This window comes from Rhinatrema bivittatum, chromosome 11 (assembly GCF_901001135.1).
Source record: "Rhinatrema bivittatum chromosome 11, aRhiBiv1.1, whole genome shotgun sequence".
Lineage (NCBI taxonomy): Eukaryota > Metazoa > Chordata > Amphibia > Gymnophiona > Rhinatrematidae > Rhinatrema > Rhinatrema bivittatum.
Window position 1 is genome coordinate 55,888,195 of NC_042625.1, and position 22,030 is coordinate 55,910,224.

Sequence of the window (22,030 nt, forward strand, 5' to 3'; positions counted from 1 at the left end):
AGCTGCTCCCCCCTACCTGAGCGAAATAGGTCCTCCGCCCGGGCTTAAAATGCTGATAGCCCGGATGGAACGCAACAGGACAGCTGGAGTCAGCGGCACCGGCAGGTTCTCTTCTTCCCGTCCCCCCACCCCGCGGCCCGGAAGAGGAAGTGGTGAGCAGCAGGTGCATGCATGGGAAGAAGAGACCATGCTAGTGCGGGCAGCATCGGCTCGAAAAAGAGAAGAGAGGCACGGCATGAAGAATGAGCAGCGTGGCTCGGAGTAAAACGAGGAACACCCCACAGCCGATGGGACTCCTTTCTCCGCGAGGGCTGAAAGTATAGGATGGTTGCTGCTGCCTTTAGGGTTGGAAATGGAGGAAGCTGCTGCTGCCGCTAGTTCAAGGGGGAGGGTGCGGGGGGGAAAAGAGTGAGTGAATGTATGTGTGATTGAGATCCTTTGTGTGTGAGAGAGATCATGTGTACGTATGATTAAGAGCCTGTGTGTATAAGTAAGAGAGAGAGCATGCGTGTCTGTGTGTGACAGAGCTGGTTTAGGTGAGGGAGCATGTGAGTATATGATTGAGAGCCTGTGTGTAAATGAGAGAGAGAGAGAACATGTGTGTAAGCATATGAATGAGTGTATGTGAGAGAAGAAAGACAGCATGTATGTGATTGAAAGCCTGGGTGTGTAAGTGTGAAAAGGCAGACAGCATGTGTGTAAATGTGTAATTAAGAGCCTATATAAGTGAGAGAGAAAAAGCATGTGTATATGTGAGCAATTGAGAGCCAGTGTGAGAGAGAGAGAGGAAAAAGTTGCAAGCTCCTGTTAATTCAAAACAATCTCAGGGCACTTGGATATCAAACCTTCCCAGGTATGCAGAGCAAAACATTTTTTGTATCATTTTTCATTATTGGGCCTTTGCTTCTGCTATTTTGAAATATTTTATTGGTATCTAGAAATTTTTGATATGAGTTTTTAATTACTGGATATTCCATTTATCAGTTGTTTTGAAATAATCTGTTCTTTTTGTTAGTATGGTTTTACTGCTATAGATTTTATATTTCTTGATTTGTTTTATAAGGATGGGTGATGTTTCTTTTTTCCTTTATTACACTGCAAACAGAGACTCTGGCTTGTTGCAGTTTCCAATTCAGTTTTTGTCTGCATGCTTCTAGTTATGCATTTTGGTCTCTTTATTCTTTGTTAGGTGAGGGTCAGCACATGTGATTCAGGTGAGGTTTTCTGCTGGCCTGTAGTTTGTGTAGGACTCTATAGCAGCCTGACTTGGTCCGTTTTCCTAATAGGAGATGTATTGGTGTCTTAAGGCCTGGTGTAATATTTTCAGTGGTGCCTTTTCTTAGGTAAGGTGGTTACTGTTTAAAGTGTTGGAAATTTGTGCTGTTTTGGTGTGGAATGTTTACTATTTATGCAGTTTCTGTTCAGACAGAATACGTATCTTTCCCTTGTGTCATTCTTAACAATAAAAATAATCCTGAGCCTTTATTTTTTATTTCTGCCATGAATTGTAAGGAGCAGTGTGTCACACATGTGAGCGTGGTCTGTCAGGTGTGTCACGATGGGAAAAAGGTTGAGAACCACTGCTTTAGACAGTCCCTTCCACAGATATCCCATTCCCTTATGAGCCCTCCACCTTCCTTTCCTCCCTCAGACACCCCATCAACTTTATTTCTTGCCCTCCACCTTGCTCAGACTCCTCCTCCCTCACCTGCCCTCCACCTTCCACTCTGTCCATTGGCCGGTTGCAAATCTGTACTCAAATAGGTCGTTCTTATTCTTCAAGTTGGAGTTGGAATAAATGTCCCCAGTGTAACCACCTGCAGGAAAATAGGAATACAATATTTACACAGTATCTACGTAATCATGTAGGACGCTATCTGCATATGCTCAGCACACACAAAGAGAAAAGTCAAAAATGAAACAGCTATAAAAGGTAAACAAGAGACAAAGAAATAAGGCTGAGCCAGGGATACTGGTGTAAACTGTACAGGGACAGAACTCTCATTCCCATACATGGAGTGGTTCTTTTGTTAAAGCTGTCTGGCTGCTGTTTAGGTCAGATACCAGCAGCCATAGCAGACAGAAGTTTCTGACTCAGAACCCCACTTATGTGAGAAATAGGAAGAGGAAACAGATTTTGGGTGGTGTGGTTGCACTGAGTGAGCTGTGGGTGACCACTATAGAAGGGAAGGATCCTAAATACAGTTTCAGTGCAGCTAGTGTGAATAAAGTGATGAGGGCTATATTTTCTCCCCACTCTGTCACTTTAAATCCAGCTCACAGATATCATATGAGTATGACTGAGGAAGCCAAACACTGCTGCGGGTTCAAAGATCAGCTACAAGGTGGAAGCAGAAAGAAGAGGGCTAACTTACCAAACACGAACATGCTGCTACCGTAGACCACGGCAGAATGGTGATACCTGGGGGCAGGTGGTGTGCCGGTGGTGATAGCCCTGTGAAGCATGGCAAAAAAGAAGCCATCGACTCTGTAATCTTAAAGTACTGATGAAGAAGGATTTTGTTTCTAAGACATTCCACATTTCAGAAAAACAGTGTGAAGCATCTACGTAGCACACATTTCTCTGATGCTGGGGTGAAATCCCATTTCTTTCACAACTCTGTGTGCGACCCAAGTAAATGACTATTTTCCAGTGCCTCAGAAATAATCCTTACTCTGTCAGTGTGTGATACCTAGGGCCAGTTACAAATGTTAGCTATACATAAATTAATTTACTGATTTTAGCAGATCAGAAAGCAAATTTGCTTACTGTAAATGTTATTTTCCTTAGACAGCAGGATGAATTAGCCATTACATGTGGGGTGAAGTCATCCAGTGGCACCGGACAGATCCGGGTCTCTTAGCTCGTAGAGCTTTGAGTTCTACTGAGCACGTGCGGGAGTTCCTGCGCAAGAGTTGCTTCATAAGCCTCCTCAGTTTATATCAAGAGCTAATTCCAGCTAGGCCAGTGATGGCAAACCTATGACATGCGTATCAAAGGGGGCATATACCACGACGTTTTGGATGACACACCAGCATCCACCAACACCCAATAAAATCATAGGACCTATCTATCATGAGTCACTGATTTTTCAGACTTTATACTTCAGGATAATTGCTGATCAGACTTGTAGGAATAGCCAAGGCTTCTGAAATGTTAAAAAGTATGTAAAAGGTCAAAAAGTATATTAACAGTCAGAACTGTTTCATTTCTACCTTCTGGGCTCAATTTACAAAAACATCATGACTTACAAGAATCCTTATTAGAAAATATGAAATAAAATTATAATGCCAACTGATTAGGAAAATGTTATGTTAACTTAAGTAGCTAACTCACTGGTGTGCAAATGAGAGGTGGTGACCTATTTAATCTATTGTATTAGTTACAATCTTTGAGTCTGCATTGTTCCTTGGCTGTTCAGGTGACCTGCACACTCCTGGGATATCCCATTTCCTTGAATAAAGATTTTTCTCTTTTAGCTATTGGTGTTAAGCATTTCTTTCCAGCCAACAACAATTTGGTGACCCAGATAGGACATGGAGTGAGAAGTGGGGGGCAGAGGTAAAGTGGCATCCCAGTCGGTGAGTAAATGCTCATTCTCTGCCTTGCTTTTTTCGGGGGGCATTTCCACCCCTTCTCTCACACAGGGAGCCCCATAGATTTAGGTGAGAGAAATGTATTTTCTCTTTGGATTTTATGTTTTGTTCAGTTGTTTAGTGTTTGTGCTTATTTAGAGTAAACTCAGGATAATCGAGAGCAAAGGAGTTCCATTTCTTGGTGCAGTCGGTTACAGATACCTCTAGATTGACTCCCCTGAAGCAGGTAACAGGGTAGGGTTAATAATTAAGCCTAGGCACAGTGCTCTGTGAGATATCAGGCTATACTATTGCATGCTTTTAAATGTGGGAGTGGTTGCTTGACTGATTGCCTGTAGTGAATAAGGAATCTCAGGAATGCTTATGAATTATAGGCCTATCTCGTCACTTCCTCTTATTGCTAAAGTGATTGAAGGGATTGTTTTAAAACAGCTGACAGATTTCTTGGAGAAGAATGAGGTCTTGCGTCCTCATCAATTTGGATTCCGTCGTGGTCTCACTACTGAACTACTTCTTATTTCATTGGTTGACTCCATTAAACGAAGTCTTGATAATGGGCATCAGTTTCTTCTGGTTTCGCTTGATATTACTTCTGCTTTTGATTCAGTGGACCATCAAATTTTATTATTTCGTCTTCAGGAATGTGGGATTTCAGGAACAGTTCTTGTGTGGTTTAATAGTTATTTATCTCAGTGGTCTCAATCCATTATAGACAACAAAAACCAAACTCAAATCCCTCTAAACATGAGCCCATTCATTCACATGCTGATAAACTGCATCATATATGAATTACCCAGATTTATAAAAGCATTATACACACATTTTTTTTTATTAAAAAAAAAGAAAAAAGTTATTGATAAGAACATAAGAAATTGCCATGCTGGGCCAGACCAAGGGTCCGTCAAGCCCAGCATCCTGTATCCAGGTGTCCAAATTATCTTGGGCATCCATTTAGCATGTGTGCTGCCTAAGAAATCACCCAAAATATAGGTATCTGAATTTAGACGTACCAAAATTTAGGCACTCCACCCTGAAAAGCGATGGGTGCCAAGACCCCATCGCTAGGGTGTGGATATAAGCACGAACAAAATTAGGCACACAGATAGATGCTCCCAACCACCTGGATGTTCAACTAGGCGTCCAATTCAGCTCACTATTGGACGCATATCTGGACGCAGTCGGACGCACTTGCACAATCGGAGCAGAGTAATGCGCAGGGATAAAGCGCTCAAATGCCACTGTGGCAAATAAGAAAGGAGCCTGAGAACAAGGCCTAGGCCAAAGGGCCGTTCAACCCACCAGCTGCCCACGTTCCCCAACTCCCACAGAAGCAGGAACGCACGTCGGATCGGTGCGCCAAACACGGAAACCAGAAGGAGGAAGCCCTACAGAAAACCTTCCTTCTCAGTGGTTTTTTGTTTTTTTTTCAGTTTTAAACTTTACCTGAGCTCAGTCCATCCTGGCTGAGTACAGAGACAGTCTCCAGTTGTGGGGGCAGAGGGCATCTACTGTCATTGTTGCGCTCAGCTTCCTGCACCCACTGCCTTTCAGCTGTTTCAACAGCTAAGTCCACGCCGACTGAAAAGCCAGCTACCGGACCAAGGCACTCATTTGAGGGCCCATGGAAATCACCTCAGGAACTCTCAACTTGGGGAGAGACTATTTGGAATCACCCAGGAGAGCGGGACAAATTAAAATTTCCTTCTTTCTCTTTCTAAAAACTTGAAGCAATCCCCAGTAGGAAGATACACATCCACCATAGAAACATATAGAAACATAGAAACATAGAAATGACGGCAGAAGAAGACCAAATGGCCCATCCAGTCTGCCCAGCAAGCTTCCCTCATTTCTTCTCCCATACTTATCTGTTTCTCTTAGCTCTTGGTTCTAATTCCCTTCCACCCCCGCCATTAATGTAGAGAGCGGTGGAGGAGCTGCATCCAAGTGAAATATCTAGCTTGATTAGTTAGAGGTAGTAGGAGTAGTAACCGCCGCAATAAGCAAGCTACACCCATGCTTATTTGTTTTTACCCAGATTATGTTATACAGCCCTTATTGGTTGTTTATCTTCTCCCCTGCCGTTTAAGCAGAGAGCTATGCTGGATATGCATCGAAAGTGAAGTATCAGGCACATTTGGTTTGGGGTAGTAACCGCCGTGACAAGCCAGCTACTCCCCGCTTTGTGAGTGTGAATCCTTTTTTCTTCTCCCCTGCCGTTGAAGTTATGCTGGATATGCGTGAAGTATCAGTTTTTCTTTTCCCCTGCCATTGAAGCAGAGAGCTATGCTGGAAATTCGTGATGTATCAGTCTTTCTCCCATGCCGTTGAAGTAGAGAGCCATGCTGGATATGCGTCGAGAGTGAAGTATCAGGTACATTTGGTTTGGGGTAGTAACCGCCGTAACAAGCCAGCTACTCCCCGCTTTGTGAGTGCGAACCCTTTTTTCTTCTCCCCTGCCGTTTAAGCAGAGAGCTCTGCTGGATGTGTGAAGTAACAGTTTTTCTTTTCCCCTGCTGTTGAAGCAGAGAACTATGCTGGATATGCATTGAAAGTGAAGTATAAGAATGGAGTGATCAAGCTAGTTGAAAGGCATCAGGAATAGAGGAAGGTGGAGGTAGTAATTTGGATATTTGGTTTGGGGTAGTAACCGCCGTAACAAGCCAGCTACTCCCGTCTTTGTGAGTGCAAATCCTTTTTTCCACATTTCCTCTTGCTGTTGAATCTTAGAATGATATTGGAGTCACAGTAACCATGTGTATGTTTATTGACTAAGGGTATTGTCTCCAGGCAGTAGCCATCATTCTGGCGAGTCACCCACTCTTCATTGGCGGCCTCTTGACTTTATGGATCCACAGTGTTTATCCCACGCCCCTTTGAAGTCCTTCACAGTTCTGGTCTTCACCACTTCCTCCGGAAGGGCATTCCAGGCATCCACCACCCTCTCCGTGAAGAAATACTTCCTGACATTGGTTCTGAATCTTCCTCCCTGGAGCTTCAAATCGTGACCCCATCTACTAGAGATGGAGAATACTGGTGGGCTGTCATCACTGCAGGAGCATATACTGTGATGTCAGCTTTGTTCCGTCTCCATCTGCTGGTAAAGGTGCATAACCCACTAGTTCTGAATTCATCTGTCTGGATGCTAAGAAAGTGCTGTTGTGGGAAGCAGCAAGGCAACTAACAAAGACAAAGAAAAGTAGTGAAATATACGAAGTTTGAAGTTTTTAGAGAAAAAATTATCTGGAGAGACTGAGTACAAAAAATGACTGAAGAAGCAACTCCCGCACATGTTCAGTAAAGCTCAAAACTCTACTAGGTAGGAGAGATGAGTCTGTTCAGGGCCACTGGATTATGTCACCCCACATGTAATAGCCTAATTCAGCCTGCTTATCAACAGAAAAACATAGAAACATTACAGCAGAATAAAATCATACAGTCAATCTAGTCCGTCCATCCACACCAGTTCAGCTTTACAACCATACCACTCCCTCATAGATCCCGTGTTTATCCCATGCTTTCTTGAATTCACATACTGTTCTGGTCTCCACCTCCATTTCTCTGTAAAGAAATATTTCCTTAGATTACTTCTGAGTCTACCCCCTTTCAACCTCATTCCATGACTTCTCGTTGTAGAGCCTCCTTTCCACTGGAAGATGCCCACCTCCTGTGCACAGAAACCTTGGAAGTATTTAAACATCTCTTTCATATCTCCCCTATCTCGCTGTTCCTCTAAGGTTTTCATGTTCAGATCTTTAAGTCTGCCCCCATATGCTTTAGATCTCAGACCACCGATCATTTTAACAGCCACACTAGGGACCAACTCCACATGGTTTATATCCTTTTGAAGGTGCGGTCTCCAGAATTGTACACAGTATTCCAAATATGTACAATCCAGGGACCTATACAGGGGCAATATCTCCTTTTTTTTTGCTGACCATTCCTCTCCCTATGCACCGAAGTATCTTTCTGGCTTTTCCCATCACCTTATCCACCTGTTTGGCTACCTTACGATCAGATACATCACCCCTAGATCTTGCTCTTTTTTGTGCTTAAAAAAAAAAAATTTCTCGCCCCTCCTGAATTGTACCTCTCCCTTGGATGTTTGCATCCTAAATGCATAATTCTGCATTTTTTAGCATTAAATATTTCTTAGCTGCCAGAACCTAGGAGCATTCTCTGCAGCACACTGCTAGTAACGCCCCCTCCTCAGACTGAACTCCATTTATCACTTCACTCAACCAGTTTCTAACCCAGTCAGTCATTTTAGGGCCCAAACCAAAGACGCTCAATTTATTTATATATGTTACCTATGCAGAATTGTGCCAAAGGCCTTACACAACTTCAAGCACACTACCATTTAGCACTCTCCCCTGATACAAATCTCTGATCCCACAATCAAAGAAATTGATTAGATTTGTCTGACAAGACCTACCTCATGCTGCCTCAAATCTTGCAATCCAGTAGATTCCAGAAATCGCACTATCCTGTTTTAGCAGTGATGCCATTCATTTGCTCACTAAAGAGGTCAGACTAGCCAGCCTGTATTTGCCAGCTGCTTCCTTTTATTTTATGCTTGCTTTTATTTGTATTGTATAATGGATTACAAATCTTGAATTTTATTTTCTGTTAGCTGCTTTGAGTAATATATTTACACTAGAAAGGCAGGAAATAGAATACAATACAGTAAATCACTTTATGCCTCAGCCCCTCACTTCTCACAAAGTTGAGATTAGATCCTGAATAAATCACTTTATCATTTAATACCAGTGCTGTCCCGATTACACTGGACTCTCCTCCTTACCTACACCAGGAACAGTCCTTCACATCAAACCTCAGTAAGTCATTCAGCATGTTTTTCCTGCAATGAGACAAATAATTACATAACTTTTACCAGACAAGGTTAGAAGGAAAGTACTTGTGATGCCCTCACTAGACCCTAGAGAGTAGCATCCAACTGCACTCTGAACAAAGAGGGTCCCATTCACAGTTATACCTGCACATTAACATATAGCAGAGCCCCCATTACAAGGAGAAAAAGAGTGGCCCATGCATACCATGACACAGAAAGGGGCCCCTGGGAGAAAGGAGTCATGCTTGTAGGCTCAACAAAGCAGGGTCTGCCTTTATGTGTATCTGCACAATGTTGTGTAAGTCTAGTAGTAGTAAAGAAACCATTAGTAGTAGTTGTACCTTTCTCTGAGTCAGACCATGCTAGGAAAACATATACCACATAGGGGGAGGGAGATCTGATAACATATACTGTCTATTTCCCCAATCCTAACGCAGAGTTGCTTACCTGTAACAGGTGTTTTCTGAGGACTGAAGGATATCAGTCCTCATATATGGGTGACATCATCCGATGGCGTCCAGCATGGAAAATTTTTCCCTAAGCATGCATTATACTATGCATCCACGCGGCGTCCCCTAGTCTTATAAACATGGAATTCATAATAAAATAATAAAAATGAACAAACCCCACGAAGTGGAAACCCAACTCTACAAGCTTGCAGGCGGGTTTTCTGAGGACTGACATCCTGTTACAAGTAAGCAACTCTGCTTTCTCAGAGGACAAACAGGATGGCAGTTTGCATACATGGGTAAAAATTTAGCTAAGGTGGCCCCCCCCAAATAAAAAAGGAGACCAACAAAACAGGTGCCGAGAGGCACAACAAGTTTTGTTGGCAACAGGAGGGCTGCAGCCTGAACTGAAAGAATGGGCCCTGGGAGGGAACAGAGTTGGGTTCTATACCTCAAACAGGTTCTGAAGGACAGATTGGCCAAACCTGCTGTCACATCAGACATCCCTATCCAGACAGTAATAAATAAGATGTGAACGAGTGGATGCAGCTCCACTTCACAGCTCTGCAGATGTCCACCATGGGCACTGTTTACAATTGGGCCACAGATGCTTCTATGGTTTGAACAGAGGGTGCTTTGACATGGCCCACAAAATGCAAATCGGCCTGGGCATAACAGAAGGAGAAGCAGTCAGCTAGCCAACTGGAAAGCATGTGCTTGGCAATGGCGATCCTCAAATTGTTTTGGTCAAAAGAAACAAAACTTTGGATGGACTGTCTATGGGCTTCTGTCTGCTCCAGACAGAAGGCCAAGGCTCTCTTGCAGTCCAAACTGTATGGGGCTTGTTCACCTTGGTGTGAATGGGGCCTGGGAAAGAATGTTGGCAGAACAATGGATGGACTGATTAAAATGGAAGTCCAACACCACCTTAGACAGAAACTTAGGATGCATATACAAGACCACCCTGTCATGAAAAAACTTAGTGAATGTGGACAAGTCACTAAGGCCAAGAGCTCACTGACTCTGCATATTGAAGTGAATGCCACCAAAAATATGACCTTCCAGATCAGGTAATTCAGGTCACAGGAGTGCAGTGGCTCAAAAGCTTTCATCAGCTAAGCCAACACCAGGCTGAAGTTCCAAGACATATATTCAATTGAAGCAGACCCTACATAAATGTACAACCATGGGCTGTACAGAGATGGGCTTACCCTCATCACCATGGTGATATGCACCAATTGCACTCAGAAAAACCCAGAGTTGGTTTTCAGACTAGCTTCTGAAAGCTGTAGAAGGTAATCAAGGAGGCTTTGTGGTGAGCAGAAGAAAGGATCGTGAGCCTTTTGCTCACACCACACAGAAAACTTCCTCCACTTTAGTCCCTAGGACTTTCTAGTGGAAGGCTCTCTCGAAGCTACATGGACCTGAGACATCTTCTGAGAGATTGAGTGGTTGCAGATCAGCTTTTCAACATCCAGGCTGTGAGTGACAGTGCCTGAATGCTGAGATCTGGAGAAGTTCCCACTAAGATCAATTTCTGAATGGACATCTGCTGGAGGAGTGGCAACCAAACCTGAGGAGGATCATAGTCCCTTTGTCCTCGCAAAGCTTCAACAAAGTCTTTGCCACCAGTGGAAATGGAGGATACACATACAGGAGACCTGCGATCGAATGGCAGGCAAAGGTATCTGAGGTTGGTCTGCCATGTGCCCTATACACAGAGAAACATAAGAACATTGCCATGCTGGGTCAGACCAAGGGTCCATCAAGCCCAGCATCCTGTTTCCAACAGAGGCCAAACCAGGCCACAAGAACCTAACAAGTACCCAAACACTAAGAAGATCCCATGCTACTGATTCCAGTAATAGTAGAGGCCATTCCCTAAGTCAACTTGATTAATAGCAGTTAATGGACTTCTCCTCCAAGAGCTTATCCAAACCTTTTTTAAACCCAGCTACACTAACTGCACTAACCACATCCTCTGGCAACAAATTCCAAAACTTAATTGTGTGTTGAGTAAAAAGAATTTTCTCCGATTAGTCTTAAATGTGCTACTTACTAACTTCATGGAGTGCCCCCTAGTCCTTCTATTATCCAAAAGTGTAAATAACCGATTCACATCTACTAGTTCAAGACCTCTCATTATTTTAAAGACCTCTATCATATTCCCCTCTCAGCCATCTCTTCTCCAAGCTGAACAGCCCTAACCTCTTCAGCCTTTCCTCATATGGGAACTGTTCCATGCCCTTTATCATTTTCATCACCTTTCTCTGAACCTTCTCCATCGTAACTATATCTTTTATGAGATGCGGCGAACAGAATTGAACACAATATTCAAGGTGCGGTCTCACCATGGAGAGATACAGAGGCATGACATCGTTTGGTTAACCATTCCCTTCCTAATAATTTCTAACATTCTGTTTGTTTTTTTGACTGTTGCAGCACACTGAGCCGACAATTCCCAAGTATTATCCACTATGATACCTAGCTTTTCCTGAGGGTAGCTCCTAATATGGAACCTAACATCGTGTAACTACAGCAAGGGTTATTTTTCCCTATATGCATCACCTTGCACTTATCCACATTAAATTTTATCTGCCATTTGGATGCTCAATCTTCCAGTCTCGTAAGGTCCTCCTACAATTTATCACAATCCGCTTGTGATTTAACTACTCTGAATAATTTTGTATCATCTGCAAATTTGATAATCTCACTCATCGTATTCCTTTCCAGATCATTTATAAATATATTGAAAAGCACCAGCCCAAGTATAGATCCCTGAGGTACTCCACTGTTTACCCTGTTCCAAGGCGCAACAAATAGATCCACCTCTGGGCCCCACAGGCAGAAAATCTGATTTGCCACCTCTTGATCCAGAGACCATTTGTGGGGTCTGAAGCAGCAACTCAAGTCTGTCCACAATCACATTTTCTGTTCCGGCCAGATACATGGCCCTGAGCACCATCCCATGGGAGAGGGCCCATGACCATATCTGGCCCACTTCCTGACATAGAAGGTACTATCCCATACCACCCTGCTTGTTCACATATGACATTGCCACTTGGCTGCATGTCTGTATCAGCACAGTTGTGTTGGACAAACGATCTCTGAAAGCCTACAGAGTGTATCCAATTTCCTGGAGGTCCAGGAAACTGATTTGACACAGTTGTTCCTGAGTGGACCATACAATTGCGGAGCCCACTGACATCAGCTCCCTAGCCAAGAGTGGACATATCCGTCATTAGCACAATTTGAACCCGAAAACTTTGGAAAGATTCCCCCTGTCCCAGTGGACTCTCTGCATGTGTAAATGTGCCAAAGGAGTGAAATGTACTGTTGCTGCCATTGGGCCCAACAGCCTCAACATGTGCCACATGTAGAAATATGCACAGCTGTGAGTCTAAAGAATGACTGATCCTTGTGTAGCAGAGCCTGGCCAGCTCTGTTTCAGAGGACAGAAGACATTGATGGACAGAACATATAGATATAAAAAATAATATTCCCATATGAGTCACTGAGGATACCTGGAAGAAAATGTGCCTTTTGCTAATAGCCAGATTGTCGATGTAGGGAATTATGAGCTAATACAGTGGGCCAGCAAGTCCTACTCACTCAGCCCTTTCACTTCCCCATCTCCAACATGCAGGGCACAGCAAGATCCAACTGCCGTGAACTCTAAGCTTGTAAACAGCCCCCATTGCTTAAAGACAGGATGTCTGTCTGCACGAATGCAGCTGCCTGCATGAGACATACACCTTTATTAATATAAGCTTTAGCAGCCAACGAAACTGCTCTTGACACATCCCTACTTCCTCTTATGCGGCTGTCACACTTAGGCAGCTAGGTTAACACATCTCAACTGCCTCATGTCCAGATTGTGACATCCCCCCTCCCTGCCTGAATACAACGTCCGCTTGCACGTACTCAGCAAAAAGCCAGGACAAAGACATTTATGGTATAAAGGCTTAAGCAGCCAATAATATGAGAGGGATGTATTTACAAGAGCCAATGATGTTATGGCACATCTGTATGCCATGTATTATGTACAATAAAAGGAGTGCCCCGGAGGGGAGATGGATCGATTCCTGACCTTCCCGGGAGCCTTCACCACAAATCCTGCCTGATGTGTCTTCATTGCCACGACAGTCTCAGTAGACACGGCGGGGGGGGGGGGGGGGGGGGGCAGGATTTGCAATTCTGTGCCCGCAGAACAGATATATAAATATAAACTGTTTTTTTCCAGATAACAGTGAAAACTAAAGATCAAAGAAACTAGAGATCAAAGGAAGGGAAGGATGTATTTAGCAATAGGGCTGAATTACGGGGAGTGGTACAGGGGCAGTGAGGGTACAGTATACAAGTTAGCCAGTCACATTAACGATAGTATATAGGATGGGAGGATTCAAACAGAAACTTGTAGAACTGGTTCCAGGTACTAGTGCTTTTCGCAGGCCAGCCACTACTCTCTGGTTCTTGAGATTTAAATGATTTCTTGTTCTTTGTGCATGCTGTCTGCTAAATAAAATTCCATTTATAACCATTTAAATTTTGCAAACATGTGGTTTATTTATTCCTGTTATCAAAACTCAGGTAAGTAAACAAACTGAAAAGAAATGTAGACAAACCAGGAATAAACTCCCCAAGGTTTAGTCCTGATATATATATGCTGAGGTTGTGAGTAAATAGGAGGGGGCTAAACACATACTGAAACCTGCTGGCTCGCTTGAATATCTGCTGTGATGACCATCAAACGGCCCGTTGCTGGGGCAGGAAGGCCTTAACCTGAGCTATGTCTAACAGGGCTCCAATGAAGTCCAATTGCAGTGACTTGGGGTAGTTGATGACAAACCCTAGTGACTCCAGCACCTGGATGAATAAGCACATGGCCTCTTTAGCTCCTGCCCGAAATGTGCTCTTGACCAGCCAATGGTCAGGATAGGGGAAAACATGGACTCCCAGCCTGCGAAGCTGCACAGGTATTATGACTAAGCATTTCATTAAGTAACGTGGGGCTGATACTAGCCCAAAAGGCAGAATGCGGTACTGGAAGTGCTGTTTTCCCATTGTGAACTGGAGATACTTCCGGTGGCCGGGGAAGATCTCGATGTGAGTGTACGCGTCCTTCAGATTGAGGGAGCATAGCCAGTTCCCTTTTTACAAGAAGGGGGTCAAGGTACCCAGGGATACCTATTTGAATTTTCTTTTCTAAGAAACTTATTCAAGGCCCTGAAGATTAGGATGGGACAAAAGTCCCCCAGTTTTCTTTGGAATCAGGAAATACCGTGAGTAGAATCCCTACCCTCTTTGCCCTGGAGGAAGAGGCTTGACCGTTCTGGCCATTAAGGATTGGAGGGGGGGGGGTTGGCGGGATACTTAATAGGTTTAATTTGTACCTGTATGGACGACTGAGAGAACCCTCTGATCCAAAGTTATACTGGGCCACTGGCTCGCATAGAACCACAGTCTGACCTCCGACCAGAAGGTCCATTACCCCAGGTATGGCGGACATGGCTATTCTCCCTGTGATCCAGTCAAAATCCCATCCCCAGAGTTGACTGATGTGCTGTCTGGGGCTTTGGGGCCCTTTGTTGCCTATAGGACAGCTACATCGGGCCTACTGTTGCCGACAGGGTCGAAGATCATATCTCCTCGGGCAGAAGAAAGACTTCCAGTGGCCAGACCTCCAAGCAGAGGAGGCTGGGTCCTGGATTCCAGTGGAGGGCTGCTTGAGTGTCTCATGATGGTACCGCATTTGGGCCTCTGCATCCTTCACTTTATCTCTGAAAAGATGCTCTCCTGTACACAGCACAGCAGCAAGTCACTCTGTACTTCCTGACGGAAATCAGAGGCCCGCAGCCATGTGAGTCTATGGGCATTGATCCCTGTGGCAGAGACCCTCAATGCCATCTCAAAAACAGGTCAACTGAACCCCATGTTTTCCGCACTCCAGACCATTATGCACCAGTGATTGAAGAGTGACCTGCTGCTGTTGAGGCAGCTGCTCAGCCACCTCCTACACCTATTTCAAGATGTCTCGCATATACTGGTCCATGTAGAGCTGGTAGGCCGCTATGTGGGCGATGAGCATAGCACCCTGAAACACTTTCCTCCCAAAATCATCCATGGCCCTCTGATCCTTCCCCGGGGGCACTGAGAAATGGGTCAGAATGCGCTTGGCCTTCTTGAGAGAAGATTTGACTACCACCGATTAGTATGGCAGCTATCACTTGTTGAATCCGAGAACCTTCTGGACGAGATAAATTGTGTCCCCCTTCTAATTAATGGGAGGCACTGAGAGGGATTGTTCCCACATCCTCATCAGTAAACTCCATAAGGATATCGTGCACTGGGACTGCCAAAGGAGAAGTCTGTCGTCAGGAGGAGACAGTTCAGAGGGGAGATCAAAAGATGCGTTGTCAGAAACATTGGGGGGGGGGGGAGAGAGTCATTCCCCCAGGGGTCATTAGGGCCTTCCTCCTCACTGTTATATACAGGGGATGAGGCCCTAGGCGCTTGGCCTCTGGCCAGCAGTATAGGAACCAACTCAACTGCCCATGAGGGCACAGGCTATGGTGTCGCCCTGGTTACCGGGAGAGCTTCCTCCTCCGAGGAAACAGGGACGGACACCAGATCGGCCGGTAGCAGTTCCAATGCCCCAGACATTGATGCCATCCTGGTTACAGACACCAGTGACTGTGTCTGAAACACCCGATGAGCACATGTAGGGATGTCAGCAGCTGCTCAAGGAGGGACAATGCTGGCCCTGGTGCTGTCAGTGCCCCAATGCCAAAGCCCTGTATAGCCTTTTCCACAGCCAGCTGCAGGTGCCTCTTTAGCTCCTCCTCAAAAGGCGCTGATGCCAAGACCAACTGGAACTCAGGAGGCGTTCAGAACCGAGAAGAGGATCAGTGGTCGGCACTGTGACCCGCGGAGACCATGGCGAAGCCCTGGTATCGATGGAGGACCAGTACTCCTCACCATGGGAATGCTTGAGGGCTATCACAGCTGAAGCTGATGCACCCCCATGCATCGACAGGGACAAATGCTTCTTCGGCTTCCCTTGATGCTTTGATCGGTCCTAAGCCGATGCAGAGGCCAAAGACGAACCAGATATCTTCAACCTGGAAGAGGCAGATGGTGGTCTGTCCCTGAAAGCCGCCAACATCGACGGAACCGAAGACCCTGCCAATGTCAATGGCTCCGTGTCCATCAGGGCCAGGAGTCCCCCCTCCCCCACCGCCTGATCCTACTTCCCCTTTTATTTTTTAAAGTACATCTCATGGGTTCCAGATCACCCCCACCAATGCCCTCCTCCCCATTAACTTTATTTATAGTTATTCTCCTAAATCTCAGTAGCCTCCTACCATGATCCAGGACCGGCACTTCTGCTGTACTGTGATTCGGGAGAAATACAATTAAAGGCACAGGATGGGGGGTAGAAAGGGAAGTAGGAGCAGGAAGTGGGGGAGGGGGGACTCCCGGCCCTAATACATTTTTTTTAAACTCTGAAATGGGCCGTTTTGGGGAGGGAGTGGCAAGTTTAGCCCCATAGGGCCTTTACAACTTGGGTGGGAGGGAAGCAGGGGATAGGTTAAGGCCTGTAGGCCCGAGATGTGAGATTTTCTTTTTAAACAGGAACAAAACTTAACCGGCTATATTCTTTTGAATATAGGAAGTTAAGTCTACAGTTATCCGACCACATGCTTCCAAGCAGGTCTAAAGTTATGCAGCTAACTTAGCCGGATATATCTGATATACCCTTGTTAGCCAGATAATGGAACCCTGTCCCAAAACACCTCCAAAATTCCCCTTTTATATCTGACTAAAGTATAGCCGGATATGTTGTTATCCAGCTATAATTTAGCCAGATGAGAGGCTGAATGCACCATATAACCCATTTAGATGGATAACTTGTGAGTTATCCGTCTAAATGGCTTTTGAATATCTACCCCTTTAAGAACTGCGTATGTCGTGTAGCGCTATAGAAATGTTAAGTAGTAACTGAGAGGCCGATGCAGTATTAAGAAACCGTGTGCTGGTTGAAGGCACATTTTAACTCAGGAAGGTTGTGGGGAGGCATCCTTGACAGGCCATCGCCACATACCCGAATAAGCACTGCCACCACTTACCCAGATAAGTAGCAGTTTGCCACTAGTTGGATACATACTTATCCGATAACTAATGGTGAACCGTGCCAGATAGCCGGATAAGTACTGTCTTGTCTGGTTAAATGGCAGATAAATCTGTACTTATCTGGGTAAGTGGCAGCAGCTCCCGCTGCTTACCCCGATAAGTTTGTTCTTATCTGGCTAAGTGTTCCGGACTTCCCCCCCCCCCCCCACACTTTTCACTCTTTTTTCCTTGGTTTTAAGTGCCAGCACAATAGTGCTGGAAACTTTACTCCGGCTCTGACCCAGGAGTTAAGTTTACGGTGCTAAGAAAGATGCGCTGGCCAAAGGCAGTCTCTCTCCATTGGGGAGTACTGCTTAATAGCCTCATTTGCATGGGATTTCAATGCAAGGGTGCTGAGCAGTACTCCCATTTAGGAACGCACATTTTCTGCATGCAAAACCCCTTGCATTGGGGCCGATGCAATAAAGTGCACTCAGCCTAGCACACAGGTTTACGAGCGTATTGGGCATACTAGGCTAGCACCCAATGCAATAAGGAGATCAGTGCATCCAAAACACGCACCCAAACAAATGCGTACCCAATAGCAACCATCAGATGTTAACTGCATGTAGATGGGGGACATTAGATATTAACCCACCCACCCCCCAATGCAGTAAAGTGCTGGGCACCCAATGCATTCTTTTTATTAATGCACCAAGTTTAACTCCAGCCTCGGAGGTAGAATAAAGTCAACTTGTAGTCAAGGGCTAGTGAAAATGTTTAAAAAATACAATTCAATTATTGCAACACAGAGAATGTATCTTCCTTAGTATTGTTGAGACAAGCAATTTACTGCTTTTGGTGGAGAAAAATAAAATATATATTTTGCTTGATTAAAAGAAACCCACATTTCTTATGGCCACAGAATTTAGACGTCCATAGCAAGGGGCACCTAATATTTTGCTGAGGTTGCTGAAGTCAATTATAAAACAAAAAAAAAGGAACACTCAAATTGAGCTCCCATTGCAATTGGGCATCTGATGAAAGAAACTATTGAGGGGTATGGACGCACAATTTTCCTTTAGAGAACCCTTTTTAATGTTGCCTCATTTAAATATTGCATTGGGCGGCCAGGGCATGTGGCTGCACACATGTTAAGACAACAGGCACTCAATATTAGCGCCCATTTTCAATCCATTTCACTGCACCGGCCCCAGAAAATGTACGCTGAAGTGCAAGCAGAAAGGTGCATTCAACTGAATGCACCTTTCTGCATTGACCTGGGTCTGTAAACTCTGTCAGCAGAGAGCTAAGAGAGGTTCCTATCCCTGAGAGCACTCACCCATTGTCCCCTCCAAACACATAAATGGCATCTTTGTAGGCAACAACTGTGTGTTTGCTGCGCCTGGAGAAAAGAGAGGAAAACATTAGGAGGTCCTGGAAAAACCTGGCCTGTCACTAACTCAGCCCCTACCCAAGCATAACATGCGGCCTCTGTAAGTACTCTCCACCCCACCCCACCAGACTGGCAACGCAATGGAATCACAAGGGTCAAGCGCTGTATTAATCAAGTCGGGAAGGAACGATAATCAGGAGTTGCTGTATTTAGGGTCCACGAGCAGCAAACGCATTTAAGGCGGTGGCGGGGCATAAGATATACTATTTAGAATGGGGATAGGCTCATAGCTGACGTGCTCCCTCACCTGGCTCCCACGAACTCATCACAGGGGGGCAACCGTCGCCAGCGATGCACAGTCTCATAGGGACCGAAGTTCAGAGTCAGGTACTCGACACTCTCCGAGCAACTGTGATCAAAATCCACACTCGGCGCCACCTTCGACCTGCACGCCATGTAAGCCCACCAACCCGTCAGCCTGGCCCTGCCAGATCCGTCCGAGCCAGCAAAAAGACTGCTTCAGCCCCCGAGCACCGCTGCCCCGACCCGGCAGCTCAGCCGCACGCCCACCGCCGCTCCGCCTTGCCAATCACAGGCGAATCTGTAGGAAACTGGAACCAGCGAGTACCGACAGGAAAGTGCAGTCACTCGGCACCGCAGCGGCCTCTGCTGACTAACAGGAAGAGTGACGTGAATTTTTTTGGGTTCCCCCCGCAAACTGTCTTTTATCAATCTTGGAGAAATCCCCAGGCTGAAAAAGCCGAGGAACAGATTTAAAATCCGGGCAAAGAAAAAAAGCATAAATCTAGCTCTTCCTCCAACTTGGGTGGTAAACCCTTGGCTGGGATAAATGATGGGGGAAATCCTTCTGTATGTATTTTATCTGAAGATTTTAAGACTAATAAAAGGTGATGGAAGTTTGGGTTGGAAAAGAAGGATTTGATAGTAGTAAGAACTGAGGAATAGTTTTACATTGAGTTGGATGAAATGGTAAAAGGAGTGGGGTGGAAGTACTATAAAGTAGTGTGGCAATATCCATGATAGATTTATTTTCATTTTATTGTATGGATTGCATGTATTATGTTTCTTCTTGTACTTATTGAGTTTGATTGATGTGTTACATTATTTTTATTTCTTGCATTGTAATTGTAAAAACCCATAGATTTTCACTAGCCAAATTATTACATAAGAACATAAGATATGCTATACTGGGTCAGACCAAGAGTCCATCAAGCCCAGTATCCTGTCTCCAAAAGTGGCTAATTCAAGTCACAAGTACCTGGCAAGTGCCCCAACATTAAATATTAATTTTCATTTATTAAGCCTTAATATCCCACTTGATAAAGTATGTTACCCAAGCGGCAGTACAATAAAAACACATTCATAATTATCAATAAAAATAAATATGAGCAAAACATAGCAAACAATGCAGAAACTACACAAAACAAAATGAAATAAAAAAAACATCAATCACAGTACAATCATTATTCAAGAGCCTTAGCTACATGCATAATGGGACTATTCTAATGGACTTTCAACAGGCATCAAATTAAATATTATCAAATGCCTTAGAAAAGAGCCAGGCCTTTACAGCTTTTCTAAACTTCAAATAATCCAATATAGAGTGAATATTGAATGGTAAAGCGTTCCATAATGAAGGAGTCTGAAAGCTAAATGATGATTCTCTGGTGGATTCCAGCTGAATAGCAGATAGTGGGGGAATGTGAAGCAAACCAGTTTGAAATGACTGTAATGCATGAAATGGAGTATAAGGAATTAACAATTTAGAGAAATTAGATGGAAAGCCAGATGAAAGAGAATGAGAAACAATACAAAGCACTTTAAATCGAATTCTATAAACTAGCAACCAGTGTAACTGTTTTAAAGCTGGGGATATGTGATTGTATTTATGAAGACCTACAATCAGTCTAGCAGCAGTATTCTGCACCAATTGAAGACACTTCGACTGAAGATTAGGATTACCCAATAACAGATAATTGCAATATTCCATTTTTTAAATCACAAAAGCATGAACTACAGACTTTAAATCCTTTGCATCCAGCAAAGGGTGAAGTTTCCTAATATATCTCATTGAGAAAAAAGATTTCTGAACAGTGGCTGGGATGAAACTAGTCATAGTGAGAACAGAATCCGACTACACCCCTAACGAAGTTACTGTTGACTTTATGGGAATAGGTATTCCCAGCATCATAGGTACTGCTATTGGAAAACAGACTTAGAACTGAACCATACTGCCTTGAATTTTGAAGGATTTGTGAGACAATTTGCTACCCTATTTAGACAAGTATTGAAAACAGATAAATCGATAGGATTCTTCCAATTGAAAAAAGCTGTTATCTGTAAATCATCCACATAGAACGAAGGGCAAAAACCCATATCCTGAATGATAGTGGCCAAAGGAGAGACAAAAATATTAAACAGTAATGGGAACAAAATGGAGCTCTATGGGACTCCAAATGGAAGTTTAATCGGTTTCAAAATTTTATCATCCCACTCCACCTGAAAGGAATGCTCTGAGAGAAAAGAAGGAAACCAAGTCACGACCTTGTCTGCATTGCCAGTCTCACATAATCTAGAAGCAAGTAACAGATGATTAACAGTATCAAATGCTGCACTCATATCTAAAAATACTATCAGCATAATTTTTGATGTTTCGAAATTAAGTATGATATAATTGACTAAAGAGAGAAGAGCTGTTTCAGTACTATGTGCCCTCTGGAAACCTGACTGAAATGGATGAAGGACATTGGTCTTGCAGACAAAATTACTTAACTGGTTAAAAAGCACCTTCTCAATTATTTTTGATAAAATGGGTAAATTAGAATCTGATCTATAATTTGAAACTTCTGTTAGATCCAATGTTTCTTTTTTTTAGCAGTGTCCGAGCCATTGCCTTTTTTAACCAATGAGGGAAAATACCTATAGTTAAAGATGAATTTATTATAACTGCTAATGGAGTAGCCATGCCCAAAGCAGAATTTGATAATAATTTGGAAGGTAAAGGATCTAATTTAGAAGTAGTTAAGCAAATAGATTTTAAAAGAAAATTCACCCCAACTGCAAAAATAGAATTGAATGCTGATAACTGAGAAGCCAAACCAGAAAATTGTTGAATAGCTGAGGTCTAAACTAATCCACATAATGACCTAGGAAAGTTATAATCAATTTTATTCACCTTGTCAAAAAAATACAAAACAAATTTCTCAGCAGAACAAGAAGTCAAATTTGGAGAACATGGAGGTGTCGATTAGCTAGACTAGAAACTAACTGAAATAATTGTCTTGAACAACCATCTGCAGAAATAAGTCTATTAGAAATAAACTTTTGTTTAGCTGCTAGAGTAGCCTGTGATAGGATTTATTTGCTTCTCCCCACTTCTTTTTAAGATAGATTCATCCTTCCTCCACAGCCGATCAAAACAGCAAGCTTTTTAACCGTGTAAGACCAGAGTGGCACCACGGTTGATTGGTACGAGAACAATACTGTTACGAATGGGCTCAGGTCAGGAGTCGTGAACACCACTAATAGGGGTGTCTCAGGGTGGAGAGAGGCAAGGCTGCAGAAGAGTCTAGATGCTGGCTGGTGCAGGTAGGAATGAGTGAACCC

General features: G+C 44.0%; 1 protein-coding gene across 1 annotated transcript in view; it reads right to left on the minus strand.

The window, feature by feature from the left end:
- LZTR1 (leucine zipper like transcription regulator 1) overlaps positions 1–19,006 on the minus strand; it is an 84,448-nt gene extending 65,442 nt beyond the window's left edge. Inside the window, exons 1-5 of the mRNA XM_029619773.1 lie at positions 18,711–19,006; positions 18,350–18,412; positions 8,399–8,455; positions 2,376–2,455; positions 1,709–1,817 (exon numbers count right to left, since the gene is read on the minus strand). Coding sequence (XP_029475633.1) covers positions 1,709–1,817; positions 2,376–2,455; positions 8,399–8,455; positions 18,350–18,412; positions 18,711–18,859 — 458 coding nt within the window. The 5' untranslated portion in view covers positions 18,860–19,006. The remainder of the gene's footprint in view (positions 1–1,708; positions 1,818–2,375; positions 2,456–8,398; positions 8,456–18,349; positions 18,413–18,710) is intronic.
- Between the last annotated feature and the right edge of the window lie 3,024 nt (positions 19,007–22,030).